Source organism: Peromyscus maniculatus, chromosome 3, assembly GCF_049852395.1.
Source record: "Peromyscus maniculatus bairdii isolate BWxNUB_F1_BW_parent chromosome 3, HU_Pman_BW_mat_3.1, whole genome shotgun sequence".
Taxonomy (NCBI): Eukaryota; Metazoa; Chordata; class Mammalia; order Rodentia; family Cricetidae; genus Peromyscus; species Peromyscus maniculatus.
The window spans coordinates 47,888,835-47,912,629 of record NC_134854.1 but is presented as its reverse complement, the minus strand read 5'-3'; the positions used below and the strand labels follow the sequence as shown (position 1 = coordinate 47,912,629).

Sequence of the window (23,795 nt, the reverse complement as noted above, 5' to 3'; positions counted from 1 at the left end):
TATTTTATAAGTGGCTGTGGGACCACAGTCGGAGAGATTCATCCGGACTGCTGGGCAAGGCAGGACTGGAGAAATTTCCATCTACAGGCAAGAACTGGTGTAGAGGTATACAGTGCTGTTTACTGACTTGCTCTCTATGGCTTGCTCAGCCCGCTGTCTTATATACCCTAGGACCAACTGCCCAGTGGTAGCACAAACCAAAATGGTATATTCTTAAATCAAGGAAATATCCCAACAGACTTACCTACAGGCCAGTCTTACTGAGGCATTTTCTCAATAAGTTCCCTCTTCCCAGATAACCCTAGCTTGTGTGATACTGAGAAAAAGGTAACCAACACAGATGTGTTAATTGTGCTGAGTGCACAGACAAATGCATGGTGCCCCATTCAGTAGAAGACTATATACCAGCAAAACCAGCAAACTACTGATACACATTAATATGGGGAAGCTCACAAACTTTTGGTAAGGAGAGAAGTCTGACCAAAAAAACCACGAGGCATAAGAGTTTGTTTTATGACACTCTAGAAGGGCAAAAAGGCCAGGGGCCAATTATAGAAGGACAGGAGGCATACATAATATATAATATGTAATAAATAAATACTATATATACATATATAATAAATAAAGGATAATAAACATGTTTTACTCTTGACTGTGGTGGTGGGTACCAAACTGCACACCACTTCAAAGACAACTGAACTGCAAGTTTACAACCAACTTTATCATATAAAATTATAGCCAGCAAATGCTGAACAAAAATAAAAAGAAATTAAAGGTCAAACACTACATCTTCACTCCAACCATAATTTGAAAAGTACTTAAAATCATTCTATATTACTCTAAGGATGTGCATAAGTCACTGATGCAGGGGTATAGTCGAATTTTTCTTTGGGCCCTCATCTCACAAATAACAACACGAAGACTTATTATTAATTACAGAAGCTCAGGCTTAGCTTAGGCTTGTCCCACTAGCTCTTATAACTTAAACTAACCCATTGATGTTAATTCACCATCTGTTGTGTGGCTCGTTACCTCACCCCTCCATACTGCCCACGCTGCTTCCTCTGACTTTGGCTGGCAACTCCACCTTCTTCTTCCCAGAGTTCTCTCTCTGCCCAGAAGTCCTGCCTATACCTCCGGCCTAGCTACTGGCTGTTCAGCCTTTTATTACACCATCACAGCAATTTTCACACGGTGTACAACTATCCCGCAGCACAAGTGTGTGTGGCTGTCCCCTGAACTTCATAAGGTGTTCACCAAGCTATCTTGTGGCTCATTATACTGTACCTCTTTAGAGGGTCATTCTGAATCTTCATGGCTTATGCACTATTTTATGATTAGTCAATGTAATATGGTTCATCAAAATTTCTCTAAATACTCCACATACAGTGATGCCTTCCTGAAACCCACAGCATAAGAAATGGCTGCCCAAGTACCTGAACTGGCCATGTATGTTTGTTACACTAGTGTGGCAATACAATCAGATTGAATCCAATGTATCTTACTACAAAATTCCCAAACTGAAGTAGCTGCTATGTGCCTTGAAATAAGCAAGAGGAAAAATGGTTAAGTTACTCATGACATGTCACTAGTTCCTCTGAAGGTGTAAAGAACACTTGTACCAGATGCTTGAGTTAGTTATGTTGGTAGATTCTTTAGAAGCTGTTTTAGGACAGTGGTCTCCATGGGTGTTTATTTAGTTACATATTTGTTATTTTTTGTGGATGTGCTCTGCACATGTTTGTGCCCATATGCATGTGGAGGCCAGAGGTCTGTCTAGTGTCTTCCTTCACCTTTTTTTTGGGGGGGGGGATTTGTTCTTTTATTTGTTTGGAGTATTGGGGAGCATGCCATGGTGTGCATACAGGGGTTAAAGGACAACTTGAGAGATGTGGGAATAAGGGATCTAACTCAGTTTGTCATGTGAGTACTAGGAAACTGAACTCAGGTCCTCCATACTGATTAAGCTGTCTCCCAGGTCCCAGTTATTTCAATTGTATTTTGATCTTGGTTTAGCTGGAACAGTTTTATAGGGACAAGTGGAGCTACCACAGTCATCTTCTGGAAAGAGTGGCCAATCTGCTGACAGGAGAGTTGCAAGGGTAGAACAATTTGAAAGTTTGAAAAGAGAACTTTTTTCAGTGCCTTGTGCATTCTAGAAAATCACCTCATCACCGAGTTATATTCTCTGCTCCTGCAATCTTAATGATAAAAAAACTTAAGGGAGTGAGAGAAAACAAGTCCAGGATGTGTTTTGCTTTTCTTTGTAAATGAGTCTGCCTCTCAGTCCTACCACTGAGTAGGAATGTTCAGAAGTGAGTCTTTTGAATGAACATAGGGGCATCTTTGAGATGCTTGTCTTTTAAATCACAGTAATCGTTACTATACATCACACCTACCTAAAATAATGTTTACATAAAATTAAGCAGGAAGACTTCCTATTCAGGTTTTTGTATGCATTTACTCTGAGAAACAAAGATGAAAATGATCCTTACAACTTCAAACACCCTTAGACAGAACACTATCAGCTCAGAGCTATTTCTTACTATTCTGCAAATGAGCCTAAAAATCTCTAACTCCCACAAAATCATACCATACACACACACACACCCTTCACACTTAGCACTGATGTTGATACTGTATGCTGTTCCCAACTATTAATGAATTCAAATGTGAGTACCTTGTTCAGAATCAGATGCATTTGATAGAAATTAGAATGCAGAATAATGTAGTAAATCTGTTAGAAGTGAGACATAAACTAATTTTTAGATCTAAAGCATTTAAATTATGTATAGTGTATATACAATAACAAAATTATGATGCATATAACTATGAAACATTTCTTCTGCACTAATATACTTAAAATACCTGATTTTATAGGTGAGAAACCCCTTGCTGAAAAATAGCTTAGCCTTAGTGACATCTCTGTTGAGGTATCAATAAAAAATCATTAATTCAATAAATTTTCAGATGCTCATTAGTGCACTAGATATTAGAGGCATGAAAAGATGATTAACTGTGATTACTGTCTTCAAGCAGTTCACCACCTAGTGAAGGGTATAAAGCACATCTTCACAAGATAAAATGAGAGAGTAAATAATTAAAAAGCATTATGCAATGTTAAGGAGCAATAGATCATTAGAAATTTATAATCTAGTAAAGGACATAAGTCCTTACAACTCTAAATCAAGGTAAAATAGGAACGGGGCATTGTGATTTGTAGCCAGTATCACAGTGAATGAGACAAGCTGCAGCAGGCTGGAAGGAGAGGGGTGCTCAGATGCACACACAGCATCAGCCAATCAGTGGCTACAGACAGCACTGCTACAAGAAATGTAGCTCCAATGTGTACAAAGTAAGCTAGGAGTTGAGACCCAAGCAAAATCAGAGAGAAGAAGTGCATGGCATACTTAAGACAGCTCTGTTTGTTTACAAATCAAAGGATGAATTAGAAATATCTGGAAAGACAACCTTGGCTCAAGGCGTTTAGCTTTTACCAATGAGACAAAGGGTAGTCTCCCTCAACCCCCAGCCACACACAGGCACACACAAATATGCACCCATCTACACACTCCACTGAACTACAATAATCTCTTTATGTCACATAATTTACTATACTGAATATTTTCTCTTCATATAATTCTACAGCATAATATATTTATTTTTCAGTATGGAAGTCTAGCACACAAACATGGGTTAAATCATAGCATCTTCAAACAAACCTGTCATTGTAATTTGTCTCATTCCTCCCCCTCCCACCCAACTCACCATCTTCCTACCCACTCTCTTCTCTATCTGCTTCCCTTTCTCTCTCCAATGAATCCCAACTTCTACTTTCTTCTGTTAGTTTACTTTTATGTATATGTGTGATTGCTTATGGTTATATGTGCACCCTGTCTGCCTTGTGCCCACAGATACCACAGGAGAGCACTGGATCACTTGAAACTGGAGTTACAGAGTGTTGTGAGCCACTTGATACAGGTGCTGGGAAACAAATCTGAGTCCGCTTCAAGAACAGCAAGTGTTCTTAACCACTGAGCAATCGCTCTAGCACAGTGGTTCTCAACCTTCCTAATGCTGCAATTGTTTAATACAGTTCCTCATGTGGTGACCCCCAACCATAAAATTATTTTACTTGCTACTCCAAAACTGTAATTTTCCTACTGTTATGAATCATAATGTAAGTATTTTTGGAGATAGAGGTTTGCCAAAGGGGTCCTGACTTGAGAACTGCTGCTCCCATCAACTTTTTTTTAGTGTGTGTGTGTGTGTGTGTGTGTGTGTGTGTGTGTGTATACTAAAAAAATAAATAAAATCACCAAACCTAAAGACTTGATTTCAATTCCTGGAACCCACATGGAGAAAAGAGATAACTAACTCACAAAAATTATGCTCTGATTTCCACCCTCATGTTGAGACCCACACAAGTGTGCACACATACACTAAATAAGTAAATAAATTATTTAAATTATGTTTTAACAATTTTTCAATAAGTTAGGTGGTGACTATTGTGAGTTTATATCAGCATCTACTATTTTGTTACACTGGTCTGTATGTCTGTTGTCATATCAACACTAAGTTGATTTGCTACTGTGGCTCTGAAGTACAATTTGAGATTGGTTATTTTGCTATCTCTGTTATTGCCCTTTTTGCCCTGGGTAGCTTTAGCTATATATTTTCATATAAATGTTAGGAATGATTTTACTAGTTTTATGTTGTAAGCCATTGATATTTTGATAAGGATTTCATTGAGTCTATAGGTTTCTTTCAGTGTCAAAGAAAAACAAGAATCTTCCAAACCACGAAGTATTAACTAGTAAGAATTACGGCAGAAATTCATTTTATAAATTAACTTAACTAACAATAAGTAGAATCCATCTAAGAGCTGGTTCTTTTGGATAAAGGGGGAGAGTACTGAAAGAGACGTACCTCCTGATGGGGGTACATTTTGGGGTCAGGTAGAAACCTGGTGCAAGGGAAAATCCCACAACTCTGTAAGGATGACCCTAAGACTCCTAGTAATAATGGACAGGTAGCCTAAACTGGCCATCTCTGTATTCAGATTGGTAACTACCGAATTGTCATCAGAGAGCCTTCCTCCAGTGATTGATGGAAATAGATGTAGAGATCCACAGCCAAACATTGGGTCGAGCTTGAGGAATCCTCTTGGAGAGAGGGAAGAAAGATTGTACAAGCCAGGGGGTGGGGGTCAAAGTCATCACAAAGGAACCCACAGAAGCAATTAACCTGGGTTCATAGGAGTTCACAGACTCTGGACCCAACAGCTAGGGAGTCTGCAAGGGACCTACCTAGGCCCTCTACATATGTGTGGAAGTTGTGTAGCTTTATCTACTTGTGGGACTCCTAGTGGAGGAAGCAGGACCTGTCCCTAAGGCTTTGGCTGGCTTCCAGGAACCTATTCCTTATACTGGTTGCCTTGCCCAGCCTAAATGCAAGAAAAGGAGCTTAGTCCTACCTCAACCTGATATACCATGGTTTGGTGACACCCATGGGAGGCCTGCCCCTTTCTGAACAGAAACAGAAGAGGAGTGGGAGGGGAGGAGGAAGGGGGAACTGCCTTTGGAATGTAAAAATAAAGAATAAATTTAATTAATAAGAAAAAAATCATTATTTAATATTAACTTTCAAAGAAAAGAAGCTTTGTGTATCAAGCTTACACTCACCTGAACAAGTAACTGCAGGCGAGTGAATAATATTCTCTATTGTCTCAAAGGGGAGAATCAATATGCAGACTTAATGAGGCTCTTTGCTTCTTAGGAAGAAATAAGTACAGATACTTTTATTTTTTTTCTTCCTACCCACTATCATACTGATTATCATTCTTTGCTTTCACGATAGAAAATTTGTATGTTTTTTTACTGTTCATCAAAACAAAACCTGATAACTGGAGGTAAGCTGCTTTTAGGACTGAAGCAAAGGTTGATAAAACTGAAGTAACATGGCTTGGACTTGTGGTATTTACTAAATGGAGTAAGTCATACACACAACTACAGATACTGCATGGCTAGACATACATAAAGCATCTGAAATAATACACTGACGAGTGGGGGACAGAAGCTTCCAGAGTTGAAAACGTCACAGGTTTGGAGCTCAAGACAGTGGTCACAATGACATGGCAGTGAAACAAGACACAAGCTCAGAGACCTGCACTATAGTGTGTGTCCACACTCAACAGCTCTATACTCCAGGCTCAGCAGTGTGCTGAAGTAAGTTCATGTTTACTGCTTGGATGACAACAGAAAGTCGTAAAGGTTGTGTGGAAGGGGAAGGTACCTGCGCACAACTGGAGCGATGAGTGGGAAGAGTTCCAGGTTTAATACCAGCCTGGGCTAGACAATGTATCCAGGCTAACAAAGGCTACATAGAGCCACACCCTGTCTGAGACTCAGCATTTACCTTTCAAGGTTTTAGAGCATTAGCCCAATGTTCTAAAATTAGGTAGTGTGAGAGAACATTAGATACAGCTCCTTTCATATAATGTGTATTTCTAGTGCCTAGCCGTGTACTTTCTGTGCTCCACAATAACTAGTCATTGTATTTCTACTAACTGAAAACAGCTAAAGCCAACAGCTACTTATGAGTCTTCCTTCTCGGGGCATCTAGAGGCATCAAACCCAAGATTCCATGCCACTACTGTGCAGAATGTCTTCCCTTGGTACTCAGACTGTATCTCCTTCAGCTTCTCTTGTAATCTGCTGTCTCCCCTATACATGGGCCCAGCCCAGTTCCTAGCTGGGGCGCTGTCTCTTGAGGTCATACAGCACTGCATCCTCCTGAGTCTCCCAGAGGGTTCTGCCCTACCTCCCCTGCCACCCTCAGTCCTCTCTCTCTGTGGGTCTGTGGAGGAGCAGGCACAGCTGCCAGGCCTAGCCAAGGCCTGAGTGGACTTGGTCTTGTTCGGAGGCTCCCCATTCCCTTACTCCACGGGGGCTAGCTTTAACCTAGACTGATGGTCAGAGGCAGCGTGACAAGAGGCCTGGGTAACACCTCAGGCCTCACTCCCAAACAGAAAGGAGAAGGGCCCAGAGAAGACTCGAACAGCATTGTCTCTAGATAAACCTGCTTCCAGTCATCAGTCTTCCTTTCTTCTACTTCAAATGTATAAATGTTTTATGTTCTCTTCAGCGGGAGATAGTTCTTTAAAAATCCATTTTTTTTTTGGTTGCATAATTACAGGGCTTTACAGTGTGGATGTGGTTGTTAATGAATAAACATATGAAAACAAGACCAGCCCAAGCCCACAAACTGCAATTTGGCTTTTTAAAACTCAAGAGGTTTTTTTTGTTTGTTTGTTTGCTTTTGCTGTTGTTGTTATTTTGGTTTGGTTTTCATTGTGCAAGTTTTTTGTTTAAAAATACAATTAAGAGGAATTACATGCAGTCACCTGTATCCAATTAGTTTTACTCGTTAGGGCTTGGAAGTAATGAGATTTATTCCAAGGATTTAATTCCCATGCAAGACAGTTAGTTTCACTGATCACTGCTAGGGACTCTACCCTTCCCCAGGCCAGCCATGTCCCAAGGCAATAGAACAAGAATCATTGCAAACATCATTAGGCCCCCAAAATCAATGAGAATTAACTACATTGCTTCACTAAACAACTTCATGTGTAGACAAACAGTTGTAAGATAAATTGTGTACAATTTGGAATGTCTTCTATAAGATTATTTGTAAATATAGTTGGGCATAATAACACCTTTGTTCTAGCACGTGGGAGGTGGATCTCTGTGAGTTCAAGGCCAGCCTGATCTATATAATGAGATCCAGGACACACAATGTGATATAGAGAGACCCTGTCTCAAAAAACAAAACAAAACAAACAAAAGAATATTTATAAATAGGATGAGGAATACTTTATTTATTTTGAAATTAATTAAAATAAAGGCAAAAATAATGGTTCTTCTTTCTAAAAGCTACTAAGCTTCTGCTTTTAAATATGAATAAAAGTGTTCTATTAACCTTGTTACCACTGCCTGCCTAAGTCAAAGAAAATAACCAAGACAGACATTTGTAAGTTTTCATAAGCATTGTAGATGGTTCTCATAACTAAGGGACAGGTGGAAAGTGGTGGGTTCATAACTTCTCAAGTTCTGCTTTTTACTGTGTTCCTGAGCTGTGTCTGCCATTAGAGAAACAATGTTTAACTGCTGGCTACTTGATAGCTACCAGGCTACAGACATGGCATAAACAGTACCCAGTTTATAACCTGAGCCCCCATGCCCTATTGGGAACTACATGCTGAGGCACTTTCTAGAACCTGGAGGGTTTTTCACACACTGTCCATGTCAGGTATTGGAGTGTACTGTTAGAGGAAGCTGTGAAGTCGTGTAGCAAGTGAGTGAATGAGAGGTAACCGTTCTGGGCTCTCACAATCATTGTCTTTTTAATAACTGCATCCCACCCGGTCTCCACACACTAGCAAACAGCATCTGATATCAAAACAATAACAACAACAACAACAACAACAAAAACAAAAAACACAGTTTCTCCATGGAAAGCAAGCAGCTGCTCTCCACAGCAGCTCTTGCATCAGAAAGCTGAAGTTAAACATTCTGATGTCACAAAGAGAAATACATGATTTCAAACCACACATGTTTAATGCCCACACAGGGCCTGTTATGCTATAATATTTTTATTTTTGTTTTGGAAGAGAGTAGGCGATTTCTCAAACGCCAACCACTTCAATACAGCTACTGGCACATATGAGAATGACTGAGCCACTTTTCACAAATAGCATACTCACATCTATTCCACGAAATCTCATGTTTCCAAATGAGTTGGGCCACAAACATATTCACAACTGAACTAATCTGAAAATCTCTTTCTAACAAACATATTCTCTCACTGAAAAATATCTCACCAGACAAGAATCAGGAAAACAACCCAACGCAGAAAGCAAATCATTAAATAAACTCTCTCTAAACATGTAGGTATGTAACTCAGAAGTAATTAAGAAAGAGTAAGTCCCACTTAGATTTATTCAACACTAATATTAAACCTCACATCTTCACAGCAGACTACATATTTCTTTTCTAGGAGTTCAGTTTGTATTCATTTAAAGTGTTTTAATACCAACATAAATAGCCAGTTGAAGTTTTATTTTAGCCAATCTTCAAAGTCCTCACAAATTTCAATATTTGGTAATGTGACTTAATGAGGCTTTAAAGTAACAGAATAGGATTTTAAAGAGAAGAATAGAGATGATCCTAATTCTAAGAAATCTCATTCAACAAAAGAAATAATACATCGTGGTTACACAGCTCAGCCCTTCTCATAGAGGCAATTTCCTATGATGAATATGAAGGAAAATAAACAGTTGCCATAAAAAGATTACAACTGCCGGGCGGTGGTGGCGCACGCCTTTAATCCCAGCACTCGGGAGGCAGAAGCAGGCAGATCTCTGTGAGTTCGAGGCCAGCCTGGGCTACCAAGTGAGCTCCAGGAAAGGCGCAAAGCTACACAGAGAAACCCTGTCTCGAAAAACCAAAAAAAAAAAAAAAAAAAAAAAGATTACAACTAAGGGCAGCAGAAGTGAGGGGCGAGCAGACACTGACTTGCAGGAGCATACCTTTCTCTCTCCCCTTCGGTGAGGTCATATAAGCGGTTGGCACCTCCATCAGCACAGGCTCTGAAGAGCGCTTCAAACAAAAGAATACAAATCATTTTAGTACAAATGGCAAAGCACAGTCTCTCTCTCTCCTGAGAACATCACTGGAAAGCAAACACTCAGAACACAGTCATGCTACCCCTGGATCATAAGATTCACCTTATGGCACTTCTGTCTTTATTACAAGTGACTCTACACAGGAGGACAGAACCACCCAGAGACCCTCTGTATCTTCTTCAGTATCTCTGAACCGAGGTGGAGAGTGTGTAGTGCTAGCCTGTCCGACAATGTGCTGACTTATGAGAAGACAGGTTCATGCTCATGGCAGGAAGCAGGACACAGCTTCTCATAGTTGCTCTGACTCCATTACCATGCTGGCTTTGGACTTCTACTGGGAACAGGATGCTTTCAGGTGACCCACTGTTCTGTCTCAATGTTCTGAGCCTTGTTTGTCTTCTCTCTGGAAACACTGAAGACCTTCCTTTTTTCATCGAAGTTTTGAACTTCAAAACAGTGCCTAGGTGAACTGTGCTTCTCAAAGCTTAAGACACATCCCTTTCAGGTTCTGAATGAATCTTAGTTATCATAACCCAATTATTTCCCATTCTCCAGTGAAACATATCCATAGCTAGTCTTACCTGTTCTCAATCTTTCTCCAAATGTTTCATTCTTATTTTCCTTCTGTATGTGACCAACTACTTCAACTCTGTCTTTCAATTTGTGAAATCTCTTTTCAATTATTAATAATATTTATTATAATAAATAATAATAATTAATATATTATTAACAATAATATATTCAAATAATATTAGTTTTACTATTACTATTTTAAACTATTAATCTATTTTCAATAAAGGTCCTTTATGACATCTTATTGCTAATTTTTAAAGCTTCATTTAAGTAAAATAAAAAAAGATAAATCAAAAACTGACACATTGGAATTTGACAAAACAAACAAACAAAAGGGAAAGAGCCCTAGAGAAGATATAAGAAACAGAGACACACTCATGCTCACACTCAAGAATTCCATAAAAATACTAAACTGAAAGGCATAATATATATGTAAAGGCCCTGGTATGCTGTGCATGCTGCCTGGGTCTCTGTGAGTTCATGTGAACTTTGATCATGTTGATTTAGAGAATCGTGGCTTTATTTACTTATTTTAAAAAATCTTTGCCCTAGGGGTTCAGATCAAACTACTCTTTTATTCTGTGGAATAGGAGTAAATGCAAGATATTGGTGATTTAACAGGCTATCTTGGCAATTTCTTTAATATACCAAAGTCTTGCCTTCTGCCCCTACACAACCACTAAAAGCAAAGCCACTAAGTATATTAATTACTTTTTCATTGTAGATTTATACAAGAGTAGTCAGTAATAATGATGCCATAAACCCAAATGCATGCTGTCTTGCAACTTCCCCCACCCAGGAAATTAACCTCAGGCAAGGGGTGAAATGTGACCAGATTATTTGCCAAAATATTACATGACTAGCTTTACGCCCAGTTGGTAATGGAGCCTTTACTCCTATCTGCAGGCTTCCACTCTCTGTTTACTCTCGACAGCACTATCTTCCAGGCCCCAGGAGAACAGTCTAAATTCTGCTTACAGCACTCACCTGCTTTCCTAGTCCACAACTCCCGTGTCTGCCACACTAAGTCAGTAGCCTGAGAAAATGTCTGGGACAGGAATAGTTTCAGAAGAAACAAACTGCCCTGTTGACCTACTTCTTCCTTTTAAAACCATCCTATCATCTTTCTGTCTACAAATTTAGCTTTATTTTTAAGAAGATTTAGAATGTTTAACTCAGAATTTTGATGTGCTAACATCAGGAAAGATAAGGTAATGAGTATCTAACCAACCCTATGGACAGGCACAAAAGCCAATTCATCAAAGTGGATTTTCCATGTTCCCTGTTACATATGAAATGAAATACAAGCCACATGTGTAGAACACACTCATTTTAGCTTGAGCTTCTTTACCTATTCAGTACGGTCATTAAACAATTAACAATTTAATAATTACATGTGATCATTCCTATAATTCATGAACACATTCAGAATTCAGTAAACAGTTTTCTGGTTTTGTTAGAATTTTTAAAAATATAAAAGCTTATGTTCTTAGAAAAGAACAGCACAAGCTAGTATGAAATATTAAATAAAAACAAGAGTTTTTATAAAAACAACTAAGAGGGATGACTAATTTCACTAACCACCCAAAATACTTTATAAGCACTGGAACCCAGGCTCATATTATGCCAAGAATATAACTAACAGAAGAACATAGAATTTGTGGCACATTTCCTACATGTCAAAATCATCATAAGCGAAGAGGAAGAAATGATCTCACATAAAATGTAGTATAATATCACTGACTGGGGAGAATAAAAAGACTGATTAATAGAAACAGATGGTAAACGATCAGTAATTACCCTTGGAGTATAAAAAGTAATTCTCCATAAACAAAATTAACAAGTATATGAGCTCTTTTATGTAACAATTTATTTACTAAAGCAATATAAAATGTAAGAAATAGTGTTTAATTGATGAAGATTAACAAGTAGAATGATATCAATTTTCCATATATTACACAGCAAAGATCAGCTAACTTCAACATTTAAGTCTTTTTAAGAGTCAGGGGTAGAGCTCAGCGACAGAGTGCTGACCAAGCATGTGTGAGGCATAGTTTTGCTCCCCAGTGACATCATAAGCAAATAGGCACATTTACATTTGGTAGGCATCCAAGCTCTTTGCAGGAGAAAACAGAGTGAGAAGCAAATGTGTGTAATGTCCTCTGGACTAACAAAAGCTTCAAATGCAATGAGCAGGCAGAGGTCAGCTTCAAAGGACGAGACATAAGGAATGCATTAATACATCCAGCTCAGCTAAAGTTCCTGTTATTTTTGTCAGTCAAATAGTTCTAATACTTGTTACTTCTAATAACTATATTTAATTTGATAGATTTAGAGCAGTTTATGAAAAGCAAAACACTTAGTAACTACATTTATTGATGATTACTAATGTTTTAAATGGAAAACTGAGCAGGAATATTCATGAGGAAATGTACAGACTATCCTCTCATTACACACAAGTTAGGGATGGGAATTTATTCCATCTGAAGGGAAAAAGAAATTCATTTTTGAAATAATTTGATTCTCATAAGGTACCGCAAAAACATTCTTTACTTTTTTAAATCTTTATTCACAAAAAAAAATGTTTTCAAATTTTATAAGTATACAAATAGAATTACACTTAAAAAGAAAATATTTGAAGAGGATAAACAATGCTGACACATTGTTTGGGTTCACACATAGCAGTTAGAAAAATGTGCAACACATGTAACCAACAAAGGGAACGGCCATGTAACAAGACCAGAAGTGGAGGGCACTCTAGAGGAAGAGCAGATAAATCACAATAATTCGGACCAGAAATGTTCATTCATCATAATTTAAATTGTCCTAAGAATTCCTGCATGAGTTATCTCTTAATGTAAAATGTCCGTTACCTTATACAGCGAAATTTTTGCAGGTTGCCAAGTAATGGTTGAACAATTCTTACTATGCTTCAAGTTGATAAACATCTGAAACTCAAATACACTAAAAATCACTGGAGCAACTTTTCTATTTCAACTATTCTGGTATGTTAAAGATAACTTTAAGTGTTGTTTTTTACCCAGCATTTAGCAATATTTACAAAAAAAAAACAAACCTGCATTCACAATTACAGGTAAATTGTCTATTTCAAAATCTTCTGTTGAATAAAATTGAGCAGAAATAATTTGACTTACTGCAAAGTATACTATTAAAGTAATTTCAAGTATTTATATGTAGAAAAAACAGAAGGAGAAGAGGAGGAGGAGAGAGAGAAAAGAAAAATCTTACCATTTTAGTAACTTAGAACACTGGAATTCGATTTTGATCCCAGTATCTATGAGCACTAACAAACCCAGTGGTTTTTATTTTTATTTTTTTTTCTTATAAAGCCCAGTGATTTTTAAGTCAATCCCAACAACTCTTGATTCTAATGCAAAATCATCACAATTACTATTGGTGTATTCCCCCAATTAATGAAAAGTTCAGAACCAACAGGAAGACAATGTAGATAAAACAAGGATCGAAGTACAGGGAAAGATGTGCTATTGAAGCTCTACCTCAGAGAGACAGCCCTGTAAACTGATAATACTTTTAAATGTGCTTCCTCTTTGATGCAGAAATTCTATGTAGCCAATACAAATACTTGTTTAATGGACAAGACAGTAAGCATAGGATAACTGCTGTCACATACATGTTACAATGGGAAACACTGCAGCAGACATACACGGCATTGGATGAATACTGGTAACTATATCATATTCAACCACCAAGAAAGAGCTTTTTTTTTTTTTAAAGGTTTGAATGCTACTGGCTGTTCAGTTTTTTATTAGATCTACCAGGTGCCTTAGGCAGGCAAGGGTGAAACAAAGGCAACACATCTTTATATAATTAAACAAATGCAGCATAAACAAAAGTAACCCACCTGAAAGTTGTTTTTATATGCATTAATATGCTACTTGTTTGTTTGAATTTGTCATCTCCTGGCCTCAGCCTACTACACTATGGGATTACATGAAATGTGTCACAACATTTGACTTATAGTATAATATTTTTAAAATTGTATCTTTATTTATTTTTATTGTATGTATGTTTTGCCTTCAGATAAGTCTGGTTGCCAAGTATGTGCCTGGTCCCCCTGGAGGTCAGAAGAGGGTAACACATCCTCTGGAAAAGGAGTGCCTTAGGGTTTCTATTCCTGTGAAGAGACACCATGACCACAGTAAATCTTACAAAGGAAAACATTTAATTGTGGTGGTTCACTGAGTTTCAGAGGTTTAGTTCATTCTCGTCGTGGTGGGAAGAAAGGCAGCATTCAGCAGACACGGTGCTAGAAAAGGAGCTGAGGGTTCTTACATCTTGACTAATAGGCAACAGGAAGTGGTCTGAGACACTGGGCAGTATCTTGAGCATATATAAGAATTCAAAGCCCGCCTCCGAAATGACATGCTTCCTCCAACAAAGCCATACTTCCTAACAGTGCCACTCATCAAGGGGGGCATTTTGTTTCAAACCACCACAAGAAGTTAGAGACGGTTCTGAGCCACTGTATGAGTGCTAAGAATTGAACCCTGGTCCTCTGCAAGAGTAGCCAATGTTCTTAACCACTGAGCCATCTCTTTAGCCTCCTAGTATATTATTTTATATGATAAATTCTTTTAAAAATTACTTCTGGTTTAGATATTCCAGTAAATAGCAACCCAGAGAGTATATAATATACAAACCTAAGAAAACTAAATGCCTGATACAGGTTTCCATACCAAGATTATGAATTGGTTAAGCAGTAATCAGCACTGATAAGATGTACCTACACTGAAAAGTAGACATTAGACTCAATTCCCTAAGAAAACTCATGCCAACCAAAGTGGGGAGGGCACTCAAACATGGATAAAAGGCACACTGGAAAGCCACCCTGACAAGACTTCCCTATTTTATTATTATGCAAGCATGATGCACTGTCTTGTAACCTTCCTAAGAGGTTAATGAACTTCATTTTTGATCGAGCCCATCAAGCCATATTTGCTAGTTCAATCACAAGACCACCTGTCTATTCCTCAAACTAACTGTTTAATAGTGAATATTTACAAAAACAATAGGGATGAGATAATTACATTTAAACACCGTGTTATGAATCTTTTTTGAACAAGGAATATGAATTATATTGAATTTTAATTTGAAACCCATAAAAACTAATGAGAAGAAAACCAAAAGTTAGGGTTATAGCTCAATGGTAGAACACTTGCTTAGCATATGTGAATCCATGGTATCAGTCTCCAACACACAGAGGTGGAAGTCATGCACACATATGTAAGAGGGCAAGAGAAAACACACATATATACTTTGGATAGCAAAAATAATTCAGGATAATCCCTATTTGGGGAAAAGGGATAAAATACTTCATCAGGTAAAAACAGGGGTGTTTCCCACCCACAGCCAAGGAGACTTCACAGGTTTCCTCTTTCTTGACATACAGCTCTTGACTGGGAATGTGAAACTACAGAGGCTGCCACGCTGACCGTAACCAAGAACATGGTAAGAAAGCAAGAAGACAAGCGTGAACACGTCAAGTTCCCACTGCGATGACTAAAGCCAGGCAGAAGTCTTAGTTGTGTGAGTTAATAAATTCTCTTTCTGGCTGTGGCAAGTTTGAGTTGGCTTCTACTCCACTTAAAATATGAAAGAGCCCAAACTAGCACAAATATTAATTTCTAATTTAAAGACAGAGTCCTCAGATCTATAAAGAAACAAGCTTTTAGAGAGGAGCCATCATGCCTATGGCTGGTATGTAAATCACCAGCAAAGCTTTGCACACAGCCTGAATCACTTAGTTCCCAGACATGGTAAAACGAGATGGATTAGTGTGCTTTCTCTTCCAAGGCTTTATTTCATGTAGAAAAAAAGCATTTACTCAGAAATTCATGGAAATATATTCTCTCCTAAAGAAATAACAATTTACTTTTCTTAGAGGAGTGCTGAAATGCACACAAAATTAACTGCTGTTTCAAGATCTTTTTCAAGGTTTTTGATGGAAGGTTTTACTTATAGTATATTTATGTGCAATTATTAAGAAAGCTCATATTATTTGTAATATTCTTCAGATAATGAGTAGAATACTCATTACATTTTAGTCAAATCAGTAGCACAAAATTATCCTTATTTCAAATGAAAGCCAAGTGGTGTTTATACTGAGCATCAACACGCACAGTTCTGCACCAGCCCTAATGACCTGCTTCATGCCACGTAATGGGGATTTTTATTACCTTTTAGTAAATATTACTGTGTAAATTCTATTATCCTTTCTCTCTCTTCCTTCCCTACTAATATATTGCAGAGATGAAGTATAACATCTAGTCTTCTAGGATCTTATTTATAAAGTCTATAATAAAATACCTCTTTAATTCTGGGTCTCACAAACTATCTAATTACTATGAAATCTCAAGAAAACCATGTACTGTCAAGCTGCACTGTATCACCTAGCACAGAGAAATTTTTCTTAAAAATGGAAAAGCCCATTCAGTATAAACACTACTAAGTAACACAGATAAATATAATTACTTTGTATGTATAAAGAACATATGTATTTCTTTAACTAAATATGGGACTGTTACAAAAAGCAAGGTCCCACAACTCTCAAACCTTACATTTTTACCAGTAACCAGCAAATCTTTAAGAATAGAACAGCAAATATGAACTCAATCCACAGTGAACGAAGCAAGCATGGAAGGAATCATAGTTGGCATTATAAAGCTTTATAGGATTCATCTTTGGGTCTTTGCTGAGTGCTTCTCTAGATATTGCACGATATTCAGTATCCATGACCTCTACATAGTACATGGCAACAGTACCCTGCCGTTGTGGTTATGGCAACTGCGTATACCTGCCAAGGTCAAATGCCCACTCAGTCATTCCAAGTTGAGGAGCAAGACACCAAGAAGAGCACACCCACTCCTCAGTAGGCTGACCACACCCCACAGCACACACCTGTAAGGAAGACACGCTGCTATTCTGCAAAATTTCTGATTTAAACCATTGCCAAGAAGCTACATTACCTGGCTACTAAAGTCAGGGAAAGTAACAAGGTAATTATATACTAGCTAAACTGACTTTACATCTATTTCATATGCACCTCCTATTTCTTAAGGCTCTGTAACTAAATTACTAAAACTAGTGACAGCTGAAGTCAGGCCTTTTTGACTGCCCTCTAGGATTGGCTGAGTTGTTGTGAGATATCTGTACACTGTGCGAAGATGGATTTCAGTGACTGGTGTAATAAAAAGCTGTACAGCCAACAGCTAGGCAGGAAGGATAGGTGGAACTTCTGGATAGAGAGAAGAGGAGATAATCGAGGCGCACAGCAGCCAGAAATGGAGGAAGCAGGACGGGCAGTACAGAGACGACGTCACAAGCCTCATGGAGGAACATAGATTAAAAAATACTGATTAATTTAAGTTAGAAGAACTAGTTAGGAACAAGCCAAAGCTAAGGCTGAGCTTTTATAATTAATAATAAGTCACTGTGTTTCTGTGTCAATATTTATGGGCTGGCGGTCCCTATGAAAAAGTATTACTACACTGAGTGGTTCATATCATTTCCCAAGTTGATGAGTCTCAGCTATCTCACTCCCCTGTGGAAGGGCAGTTTCTATTGACCAGTTCACTACAGAATACACAATTACCCATAAGAGGCAGTGCCGATATGAAGACAGGAGTCTATGAATATAGTGGAGATAAATGCCTGTAACTAGCAAGAGGAGCAGGTCTAGAAGAGTCAAAGATGGTGCTTGATTTACTTGGCAAAAATATAACAGCTTTTAAGTAAAGCTTTGAAATAAAAAACAAAAATCACTTTGTGTGGGAGCCCACAAAAGCTTCCTTTACACAGCAGGGCTGCAATAGGGGATGGCTTGACCACCTGCATGTCACCAGGTGTTTGGGATGGTCTGCACTTGGCTGTGCTGGGGGGAGGTCTTTTGCTCCACCCCTTGGCATTCCTTTAAAAGCCCTTTAGAAGAGACAGAAGGGGCTGATGGGTTTTGACCCAGGCCCTCCCGAGGCTGTCCTGTGTTTCTGTCTCTCTCCTCTATATTTCTATCTAAGTATTTCTTACTTCTCCCTCCTGAAGAGTACTCTGGGGGGAAAAGTGGAAGCTGGTTTCCCTCAACTTTGATCATACAGAATGAATATAAAATAAATACAGGAGACTGTGGAGTGGGTAGAACTACTGAGTCTATTTGCTCCTTCTTATCCCACCAAATCACTTCCATCCTTTCCTAAAGGCACCAAGAAGGTTCCAGTGGCAACAGGTCCCAGAGACACAAGGCATCTTTCAAATGAAAGATGCACTGTGGCATACATCAAAAGAAAACCATTGTTAAACAAACAAAAAGATGATGTTTATATTTATTTTATTTTATATAGGTAGAAGAAAATATTACCTATCCAGCCTATATTTATTTCTTTCTTGACACCTTTGGCATTCATAAAAAAAATAGTTTAAGGTCAGTGTGATGGCTCAGGCAGTCAAAGAACTTACCATGCAGGCCTGAATACCTAAGTTCAAGCCTCAGAACCCAGAGTGCAAAGAAAGAACCAACTCCCCTAATTTGTGCTCTAACCTCCACATGCATCATGGTTGGTGTATACAAACACACACACACACACACACACACACAAACACATACACACACTTCACAATAAATCAAAAACTACTAAGATATATATGTTTAACACAGTTTATAGAGTGAACCAGCAAACCTATCTGTCTTCTTAGTCAAAGAAAAACCATTACATCTAAAAGGTACTAAATAGGTTACCCGCAACAAATAGACCTTACTGATAAATAATTCAAAACTGAACATTAATTAATATTTATATTCAACTAATTCAAGGATTTCACATATAACTTGACCACCATTTTTTTCCTAATGAGCATAGCCATGAGCTTATTCTTCCTGCTTAAAAAGGAAAAGCGGGGGCGCCGGGCGGTGGTGGCGCACGCCTTTAATCCCAGCACTCGGGAGGCAGAGGCAGGCGGATCTTTGTGAGTTCGAGGCCAGCCTGGGCTACCAAGTGAGTTCCAGGAAAGGCGCAAAGCTACACAGAGAAACCCTGTCTCGAAAAACCAAAAAAAAAAAAAAAAAGGAAAAGCGGGGGAGGGGATACATTAAGGCTATGAGTAGTAGTATATTTAGAAAAGCAGGAATAACTGGATACAAGCTCAAACTCACAGGAATTACACAAAAATTCAGCATGGGTTTTCTATAGGTCAACATTAATGGCTTTAGTAATAAAACAGCAAAGATCTTAAAGAGGCAAAACTACCTTGAGTACCCGTCCTTATTCACTGTAGAGCACAGGAGGCTTTTGGTACGTGGGCTATCTCACGGAAGGCTTAGAGACAACCCCCCGCCTCTCTCTCTCTCGTCTGTGTGTGTGTGTGTGTGTGTGTGTGTGTTACACATGTTGTCTGCAAGTGTACATGTGCCTGTGAAGAGCCCAGAGGAGGATGTCAGGTATCTTCCTCTATTGTTCTCTGGCATATTCCTCTGAGACAGACTCTGACTGAACTTGAAGCCCAGCATTTGGTTGCAGCTAAACTGGCTGGTCCATGAGCTCCAAGGATCCACCCTGCAACAAGGGATTATAGGCAAATGTGGCCATGCCCAGTTTTTTACAGAGGTGCTAGGGATTTGAACCCAGCTCACCGTATGTTCCATAGCAAGAGTTCTTACCTACTGAGTCATTTCCCTGGCTCTGAGAAATTAACCTTAATCCTAAACTAAATCAAGAGAAAATCCTAGATTTAACAAATCAGGAAGAAATTTCCATTAATATTTTAAGATATTTGGCTTTATATCAGCATTTGGTCATATAAGATGATACTTGCAAAAGGTAAGTGAGAAGTAAAAGCATTAAGACCACAGTAAAAAGATATTCAGTATACAATGGAAACCATTATTAGCTTTAATTTAAAGACATGTACTCATTTATTCAAAAAGATCTTTGAACATTGTAAGAAAATAATAGTCCAATGAAAATAGGTTAAAAAATCTTCAACACCCTGGGACTTATGCAGGGACGCTTGGCTCGGTCTGGGAGGGGGGGACTGGACCTGCCTGGACTGAGTCTACCAGGTCGATCCCGGTCCTTGGGGGAGACCTTGATCTGGAGGAGGTGGGAATGGGGGGTGGGCTGGAGGGAGGGGGAGGGGGGGCGAGAGGGGGAGAACAAGGGAATCTGTGGCTATTATGTTGAACTGAATGGTGTGGTAAAAGAAAAAAAAAGAAAAAAAAATCTTCAACACAAGTTTACACGTCAAATTCAACTACACATAAACCACACATTTACCACCATTGAGTGAGACTTGTCCCTAAGGTAACAGGCTAGTTCAGGTATGCAAATCAGCAAGTGTGAAACATAGCTTTAAAAGACAAAGAGCACAGCTATGCAATCCTTTGGATAGATGGAGAAAGAGCATTTGAAAACAACCAAAACCCTACGTAAAAAAATCTAAAATAAAAGACATAAAGGAATGTAACTCTGTAACACAGTAACAGTCACACATGAAAAGTCCACAGTTAGCATTACTTAAACTCAACAGCTAAAACACTGAAGTCTTCCTGTAAAATCAGAAACAAGACAAGGATGACCACACCTACTACGTTGCTTTGACATAGTACCGAAAGTTTCAGCCAGAATAATAAAAAATTGGAGTTAGTACATTATCAATACCGAAAGCAGCTCCCAGCTACATTTGGTTATAGACTACATTCTTTGTTCTACCACCAAGCACTGAAGATTGCTAGTAAAGCAAAGTAAGGGATGAGGGATGAGGCAGCTCCAGCTGAAGGTTAAGAATCATAAAGGCCAATTTTACAGCTAACTGTAAGGCACATGGCTTTTCGAATGTAACAAAATATATGATAGAAGCCAGACACAATCACATATATATCCCTTAAGCCCACTCATAGAGCAAGTTCCGTGTTCTAAAAGGGAGGGTATAACATGAATCTTAAAAGGTCTTATTAATAAAAACAAACCTGGTGTCAGCTATTGAGGTGAATTCTGAGAGATCAGAGAAACAGAACAAGCAACAGCCAAGCTCACCTCAACAACTCCTCATCTGATCCTGTTTCCACTAATCCTCAGGCTGAAAGCTTCTGAGTCCTCATCCAAATGGAGCTCAACTGAATTGCTGCTAAAAGCCTAAAAGCTTAAAAGCCTCTAGTTCCTAGACCTCACAACTTATGTACCTTTCTGCTTCCTGTCATCACTTCCTGGAATTAAAGGTGTGTGTCACCATGCTTGGCTGTCTGCGGTGTGGCCTTGAACTCACAGAGATCCAATGGATCTCTGCCTCCAAAGTGACAGGATTAAAGGTGTGTGTGCCACTATTTTCTGTCCTCTATGTCTACCTAGTGGCTGTTCTGTTCTCTGACCCCAGATAAGTTTATTAAGGTACACAATATATTAGGGGACACAATATCACCACAGGAGGGGGTAAAGCTTGAAGACATCAAATATCAAAGCCACTTTTATTGACTTTGGCATGCTGAAGAATGGCGTTTGCCTCTGCATCCACTAGTGTATAATACATTAGGGCATGGCATACAGCGTTTTGAACTAGGGAAATGATTTGTGAAAGTAGCTGGAACATGAGAGTGAATCTAAGAAGAGAGCAGCCACTGCCTCTATGGATTGCTGGAAAGGGCTCAGTAGAAAGACTAACTGGAAACACTCACTATGCAGAAACTTGAACTCACTGCAATGTGCCAGAGATAGTGCTGGGGGAAGTAACACTTGGCAAAACCATGTACCAAAGGCACCTGACAAGACAAGAGCACAAGGATAAAAAAAAAAAAATGTCCCTTCTAGTAATGCCCCTTTCATCCCTGCGTAGACATAGCTAACTATCCCATTCACTGCAATGGAGAAACACTACCAGTGGAATGGTTCAGCATCAAAGGATAAAGAAGAAAGCTTAATAGGCACAGGTCCATCATTACAGTCTAAGTAATTAAGGCTCGTTTGGAGCTAAGAGAGAGCTAATGGACAATTCATAACATACATATGTTTTTATTGAATTATATTTTCCAACTCCCATTGTGAATACATAGCTATTCAACTGTTTCAATGTCCTGTGCAATCCTAACTGGTCTCTTTCTGTTCCTCATTGCTACTCCCTCTCCTAATAGCTCCCCAGCCTGGTGCAATACCCTGCACAGGGCAGCAGGTTTCCCGAAGATGCTTGAACTGAACTGAATATACCACGGCGTAAATGTCTTTCAAACAACAAGACCAGTCCAGATTTTAAAAACCAACACTTTTAATCTCATGAGGCCCCATGGGGCACTGAGTTTATTAAGCATTTTTGACATTGGGATTAGTACTAAAATCCTACCCTGAAATACAGAACAAAGGAGATTTGATTTAAAATGCCCTTTTGGACCGGCATACCTCAAAAGGATATGCATCTCCATCTGTGCCTCCTTTTCCAGCAAATAACTAAAATAATTCATATGAAGGGAAACAAAGAAGGAAAAATATCCCTTGTGGCTTAATCCTAAAATTTCACTTTCAAAATTATAGAGCATATATCTAAAGTAAATGTTCTGACTGTATAAAATATACCATATACACCAAAATACACCAATGAACAAATAGTACAACACCCTTGTACCTCACGCCACCTTTGCCAATTGTCACCATTCAACACTTCGTGTTGCCATAAGACCACAACTACTTCCATTCCTTAACTGCCATCCTTATACACAACAGACCCCCATGCCCTAATCAGCACACCCCCTATTCTGGATTTCTCACAGCTTGTGGTTAGTTGTTCTGTTTTGTTCTTTATGGTGTATGCTTGTAACCATGAGCAATATGTAATATTGTGTCATGGTGTTTAAATTTTTAAGCAAAGTGTTCAAATATTTTCTCTTATCATTGAATATTAAGATGCAAGAGATTTCAACTTGAAGTATAAATTCAGTTTACTAGATTCACCTGACTCATACAGGTTTAGTGAATTCATCAAAAGATTTATATTTTAATAATTCTGCAATTAGCATCTATATGCATGATTATACACATATGGAGTATCTTCTGTTTGGATGTCAAATATCTAAATGGATAGTCACCAGGTCCTAGAATATGCACATTACTAATTTTACTACATTATACCAGATCATTGCCCATAATGACTACACTAATCTACACCAAGTGAAATTTTATTAGATAGTAAAAAATTGAACCAGACTCATGGCTTCTGTTTGTATTAAAGGGGAATGAAAAGGACCTGCTTATAAATTCGATCATGGTTTCTATGGAAGATGCCCTAATAGTACAAGTGAAAGGGCAGAGTGTCAAATGTTCTTCATTGAAGTCTTAGATGGTAAGTGGACCCAAGAGAGATTGGCATCCTCCTAATTTCCTTTATTAGTTGTCCCCAACAAGAAACCTTTGGTAATTTACCTCTTCAAAGCCTGTGCTCACTGCCCTGATTTGACTGAAATGTGCAGAATATTCAGGCCTAGGTGTCCTGTTTGTAGCTAATGTACTTCAGTTCTCTTTACAAGAGG

At 38.6% G+C, this 23,795-nt stretch overlaps 1 protein-coding gene across 4 annotated transcripts in view; it reads right to left on the bottom strand.

The window, feature by feature from the left end:
* The window catches only part of Tpk1 (thiamin pyrophosphokinase 1), a 334,426-nt gene that overhangs the window by 220,111 nt on the left and 90,520 nt on the right, over positions 1-23,795 (bottom strand). For 3 of the 4 annotated variants that reach the window (XM_042273147.2, XM_042273144.2, XM_016003603.3), the window contains exon 4: positions 9,590-9,659. In XM_042273147.2, the coding sequence (XP_042129081.1) occupies positions 9,590-9,659 (70 nt within the window). Of the gene's footprint in view, positions 1-9,589; positions 9,660-23,795 lie in introns of those variants that run through there. The other variant, XM_076566410.1, reaches the window with a different exon arrangement.